General features: G+C 46.8%; 1 protein-coding gene across 2 annotated transcripts; it reads right to left on the bottom strand.

The window, feature by feature from the left end:
- Positions 1-3004: 3004 nt before the first annotated feature.
- LOC6496109 (lamin-B receptor) lies at positions 3005-6184 on the bottom strand. 2 transcript variants are annotated; one of them, XM_014908146.3, is made up of 3 exons: positions 6017-6184; positions 5325-5715; positions 3005-5214 (listed from the first exon to the last, which is right to left on the bottom strand). In XM_014908146.3, exons 2-3 carry the CDS (start codon positions 5670-5672, stop codon positions 3427-3429), a joined length of 2136 nt encoding a protein of 711 aa, XP_014763632.1. In that variant the 5' UTR covers positions 5673-5715; positions 6017-6184; the 3' UTR covers positions 3005-3426. The 2 variants fall into 2 exon arrangements, with proteins under 2 accessions (XP_014763632.1, XP_001960244.1); XM_001960208.4 differs by lacking the exon at positions 6017-6184 and adding an exon at positions 5840-5982.
- Positions 6185-6220: the final 36 nt, after the last annotated feature.

Here is a 6220-nt window from a genome sequence, read left to right as displayed (position 1 = left end):
TCTAGCTCCAATTATTCTGCTGTGCTCACAAACTTGGCGAAAATTGATTTAAATTGCCGGTCAAAGTTGTTTTCAATTTTCAAGCAATTTCCAACCGCCGTCCGTCCGTCCGTCCCATCAATCAATCACAACTTTTATCCAAAGTCCGGGACATGGTCCTACTACTACACTGCACTACATAAACAGCGAGTGGCACACATAAATAACCCCATTACAAACCTAATTACACCCAATAACAATTTTATTGCCTCGACAACAACAATAACAATAACAACAACGACAATATCATGGGGCTATGTGACAGAAGGGAAATTGTGGCAAAGAGATATCGATCTTACTTGTTGACATGCGGCAATTACAAGTCAACAAAATGCACTGAACTGCAGGCTGCAGCCTGATTTTTTTTAAAAAACTTCGATAATTGAAAAGAAATAAGAAAAAAAGAGGGGGGACAAAATAAGGAGGAACACCCACGCCAGGCGGGTAACAGGCTAGGAACTGGTTCGTAGACTAACTGCGGAGACTGTAAGTCGCCCACAGATGGGTGGGCACGGAAAATAAGTTATAGTTTGAAAGAAAAATACAGTTTAAACAAATAAAATTAAATCGAAACTTGCATTTAATATGAAAATTAAACAATTTATAATTAGTTGTTAGTTGGTTGCCAGTTTTTTTAAATAATATATTCTACTAGAATCAAAAAAATCCCGAAATCAAGCTCACCAAATAGGACAAGAAATCAATTTTATTTCTCAATTTAATTCAATTCAAAAGTTATCAGAGCCCGAATTCTTTGCATAATAAAATTTGCAATATTAAATTAAAAATTAGAAGCGCACAAAAACAAAAAGTGTCTGCTGTGTATCCACAGCCTTTGCAAAAAAATACAAAATAATCAAATAAAATCAAAATAATGTAAAAACTTCTCCGCTCTCCACAAAAAAAAAAGAAGGGCCCGTTGTGCCACAGCAAGAAATTAATAGAGTTAATACCGAGCCGGAAATCCTCGGAATCTGATTAATACCATATCATAACTTTGATTTAAATGAAAGAAGAAGGTGATCAGAACCCAGAAGAAGAACAGTGCCAGCTGTGCATCTTAGAATTTGCAAGAAAATAAAATAACATTAAATTAAAGTGTCCATTTTGTAACCAGAACCCATGCAAGAAGAAAAATTAAAATAATATGAGTAAATTAATAAAAATTGCAGGGCAGAAACTGCCAAGCTGATGCTCACTAGAGATATTACTCGGCAGGTAAATGATATTAAATAAATATAAATACAAAAAAATATAAAAAAAAAAAGTTAGACGGATCCGAGTCCAAAATGGAGAACCCACTGTTTTTGAAAATTAAATATTTGTAAATAAAAATAAAAAGAGGAGGAAATATATAGGAGAACTTCAAACAAAGCAGAGGCTCCAAGGGGGATCTGAATCCAAAATACGAACCCACCGTTCTTTAAAAATAAAAATACTTGAACGAATTAAATAAAAATAAATAGGAGAACTTCATACAGATTGCTCCAAGGCGGATCTGAGTCCAAAATGAGCACCCACTACCCATCAAAAAAAATATTATTCAAAAGAATTAAATAAAAATCAGCAGAGGAAAGAGGAATCCAAAACCCAACCGAGGATAACCCTAAGAACCAAAGAAAAATCTGACATGAGAATCTGATATGCTGGTTAAAAATTCAAGTTCTCCAAAGTAAATAAAAAAAAAAAAATAGGAGAACTTCAAACTGACGTACTCAAGGTGGATCCGAATCCAAAATACGAAGCCACTGCTCCTCAAAAAAAATATTATTCAAAAGAATCAAATAATATATATCAGTACACCAAGATGGATCTGAATCTAAAATGGAGAACCCACCGTTCTTTAAAAACAAAATAATTACATAAGACAGAATAAGAACCGGCAGAAACAAATTGCCATGCTGCTACTCAAGGTCCTTGTCTTCTCTTAAACGAAAATAATAATAAAAAAGAAATAAGAACCCAAATAAAAATAAAAATCAAGAAAATTAAATATTATTTTCTTGGAGCTTCTCCGGTCCGAGGACCGAGTACAACTGATTGTGCTGTCCCGGAACAGCTCTATTTATACAAAAATTCAAGGTCTTTTCGACAGACTTTTGACAGTTTAAAAATGTCAAAGCCTACTCACTTCCGGTAGAATGTTAGTGTTACCATATTCAATTGAATAAATACACTAAAGCTTTCCATAAATAGTTTCCCAGGCAATCATTCAAATTTGCTTGCTTTTCGAAAACCGCACAGGACAATCAATCAAAAAAGGAAAATAATCAGGATCCGCCAATTTAAACGCTCATTAAAGGAGCACCAAGGCAAAAAATGGAAGCCCCCAGAACGGGAACTGCCACAAGCGCACAATTTGCTAATGTTGACGCCATTATTGTATAATTTTCGTGAAGTGGGCGGGGCCGGTCGATCCGGTGGTCCGCTGGTCGGTCATTTGTATAGCAAACCGCAAATGTCGGCACTGAGGCACTGAGGTTTTCCTAGCCGCTTTCCATGCTTTCTTTTTTTACCGCCCCATTTGCTTTCTTTTTTGACAGTTTCCGCGTCATTTTTCTACGACGGTGCAGGCCCAGACTTTGTCATTATTTTGGCATTATGCGAGGGAAGCCAGGAGCCAGGAGGCAAGGTGATGGGGGTTCCCCCAAACTTGGTGGCTCACAAACATTCGTAAATGTCATTAACAGTTGTAACGGCTTCGGGCCACGCCTCTTGCCACCAAACTTTATGCGGTGCGTCCGGGAGGGTGCAACTCCGGGGTGGTGGTTAGCATTTTTACACAAAATTACTTCTTTTATTCGGGGGCTGACATTCATCATCATCACCCAGCACCAGCTCCAGCACCAAGCTAGCTCCTAGCCATGAAACATGCGCCATCATACTTTCCACCCGAAATCAAGTCTGGGAATGACCTTAAAGACCCACCAAGTATGGCAAAAATAGCATTAAAACACCCATCTAGTTGCGTTTCTTTTTAGCATAGAAACTAAATTTTATTCATTTAATATTTAAAAGTAAAGTACAAAGTAATTCCTATATGCGTTACAACTTCCATATAGAATATTTAAGGAGTCTATGATCTTAAGCGCGTAATGCCGTACAGCTAAGTGTTTCTGGTTCTCTGTAGTTCTGGGGCGTCTTTAATCTTATCTAGTGCATGAGAAATTGATGCTTCAATGTTCGGAGATGATGGCTAAATCAAATTTTGTACTAAATCAATGGGTTGGGTTGGGTTGGGGTGGAGTGGGGATGGTAATCAATGGTCTGCGGGAGCACGAATACGTATAGATATATACAAAAATTCGGAACAGAAGATATAAACAAATTCAAATAATAAAATGGCCACAAAAATAATAAAAAAGATTAAAAAAGAGGTATATCTCCTTAGTAGATCCGGGGCAGGATGTAGTGGCGCACCTGGGAGCTGTAACGATGCCACGACGAGTGGTAGCGCGCCTGGTTCCGGGCGTTCGCTCGAGTGGCGCGGTGCAGCAGCAGGATAACGATCAGACTTAGGCCCAGCAATGGCGGCCAGGCAGGACGCAGGGCCAGGGGGGCGGCGAGGGCCAGGAGAGCCAGGATGTCGCCCAGGTAGTTGGGCTGTCTCACCCATCCCCACGTGCCGGCCAACAGCAGACGGCTGCCCTGGTATGTGTGAATCGTCTCGATGTTGGCGAAGATCGGGCTCTGCGAGTTCAAGCGGTACTTGTACTTGTAGGCGCAGCTGAAGCGCTTCAGCAGGAGACCCAGGGCCAGCAGAGCAACCACTCCCAGGGGGGCGTACCAGCAGGAGATGGGCACCCGCTGCTCGTAGAAGTACTTGGTCACCGCGGTCAGCAGATAGGGAGTGGCTGCGTAGCGGAGGAGCAGCAGGCAGCCGTAGCCCTCGTGTTGCAGTTCAAAGGAGGAGCTCAGGTGGTGCTCGAAAATAATGGCGTCGAGGACGTAGATCACCAGGCAGCTGGCCGAGAGCAGGGTGCCCGGGTCGTAGTTCACGTTGTTCCAGTAGTAGCGAGCCACGTGCAGGTAGCCCTCCTCCGTCAGCTGGGGCTTCTGCGGCCAGACGAGCGTCTGGTAGATGTAGCAGGCGGCGTACAGCAGAGTGCTCACCAGGGATAGACGGTAGTAGAACTGCTTCCAATCGACACGTCCCAGCCACTTGGGATTCAGCTGCCTGCCGAGGGCGAAGTCGACCACAAAGCTACCGGATCTCCCGTAGTCATTCGTCAGGGTCTGGCGCAGCACATTGTACTTGGCGGTGTCCACGCGCCAGTAGCTCCAGGCGGCAGCCACGAAGGCCCCCACCAGTCCGTAAATGCAGAAACGAAGATAGTGGCGCAGGATGAAGGTGACCACCGGATACTTCAGATACTCGGCTATGCCGCCGGCAATCAGCAAAGTGACGGCCACTCCCAGCGAGTTGAACTTGTAGGTCTCGCGAGTGAGGTGGACCCTTCGGCCGGGCAGCAGGGCCACCAGCAGGAAGACCACAACCTGATAGGCAGCAAAGGCGCCAACCACGCGCGTCTGGAACACTTGGCGCGACAGATAGTTCCAATCCAGCAAGATGGCCGGATTCAGCGACTTGAACTGACAGGAGTTTCTGGCCGTGCAGCTCCAGCTGAGATAGTACACAGCGGTGGGCACCAGGAGCAGCAGCAGGAAGGCCCCCAACCAGCCCCCGAACTCCTGGGGCGCCTTCACCTGGCGGCACGAAATCTCCGCCGGCGTGGCCGACTGCCTAGTGGCATTGAAGCTACGGAACTGCTCCTCTTCCAGATCCTCGTCCTCCTCCTCCTCGCCGGTGGAGTAGCTGCGCTTCGAGGACTTCTCGTCGTCGTACACAGAGCGGGACACACTCCGACTGTAGCGACTGCCCTCTTCTGTGTTGGTGACTGGGGTTCCCGCCAAGTTGGAAATGGTTTTGGAGACAGAACGCCTCAGGCGCTCGGTGATGCGCTTGCGAATGGAGTCCGTGTCCACCTCGCTGTCACCCTCGGCGCGGATTTCGATGCGCTCGGTGGTAGTGGTGCTGGTGGTTGTGGTGGTGCTGCTGAAGTTGTTACTGTTCACCGAGCTGGTGTTGAGGGACTTGTTCGGGGCCCGGCTGCTGGTGTTGGTGGTCAGGGCGAGGGGCAGACTGCTCGCAGACAGACGACCGGGCGATGAAATCTGTGAGAGGGGGGAGAGATTAGTCCCTGTTGGTACAGTTCACTTGTAAAGGCCTGAGCCCTGATAAGGGCCTCCTGGGAAACCGGTTTCGGGGGGCCGTCGCCACTTACCTCGGGCACCTCGCGTATGGGTGTGGGGACCTTCGCCGGGGCCTTGACGGGCAGCGAGGATCCGGTTATTGGGCCCACAGAGGATCGGGGGCGGCTGGAGCGGCGAGTGCGCGGTCCTAGTTCCGGAGATGGGGGAGCAGCTGCTGGCCCTTTGTTGCGCGACGGCGAGGTACGTGTGCGGGTGGAGATGCCCGAAGGGGCGGAGGCAACTGCCGCTGTTAGGGAGCCCGCTCGCCGGGTTACTGGCAGCAGGCTGGGCTGTGTGGAGAGGGGTGCTGCCGAGGCCGAGGCTGAGGCTGCGGGAGCCAGTTCGTCGGTGCGACGCGGGCGTCTCAGGCGTCGCTCCATTTTTGTGCAATGTGTGTGTGCGAACTGCTTGTCCAAAAACGTGCTGTAACCAGAGCGGAAAGTGTTAAAATTATGCTTGCTGCTCGGGCAAGTGCTATATTTTATTTATAGTCGTAAACACCACCACGAACGCACGCGGCCAGAGCAAATACGCTACTTTTATTTACTTGTGTTGCGGTTCGCGCGCTGAAAGCAAAAGCGACGTCGCTGCTCAACTGTACCCAGGCAGCGACGCTGGCAGAGCCACAATGCGGCGGCACTCTTTCTCTTTCTAGCACTCAGCTTCAAAGGAGTTTCTAGTCGTGATTTGGGGCTTATTCAAAGCTCCATTTGATTTAACTTACTGCTTATTAAAGCTGGGGATTAATCTTTAGTCTTTTCTTTCAATAAAACACCGTATAATCTGCGAAATCACTCTAACAAAAAAAAGACGCGCGTCTGCTGTCGGCTAGAGGTGTTTTCAAAACATCGGTAACACCAGTAATCGAGGTTTGGCAGGGCTGTCAACTATCGATAGTCTACTAATTCTAGCTAAAATAGCTAGAACT

The sequence above is a fragment of the Drosophila ananassae genome, chromosome 3L, assembly GCF_017639315.1.
Source record: "Drosophila ananassae strain 14024-0371.13 chromosome 3L, ASM1763931v2, whole genome shotgun sequence".
NCBI lineage: Eukaryota > Metazoa > Arthropoda > Insecta > Diptera > Drosophilidae > Drosophila > Drosophila ananassae.
This window is presented reverse-complemented; position numbering and strand designations above follow the sequence as displayed.

Bases quoted from the DNA above. Each gene is read 5' to 3' on its own strand.
- LOC6496109 (XM_014908146.3), bottom strand. From the start codon at position 5,672: ATGGAGCGACGCCTGAGACGCCCGCGTCGCACCGACGAACTGGCTCCC. The intron at 5,215-5,324 runs GTAAGTGGCGAC...CCCCTCTCACAG, and splicing joins CCATACGCGAGGTGCCCGAG to ATTTCATCGCCCGGTCGTCT.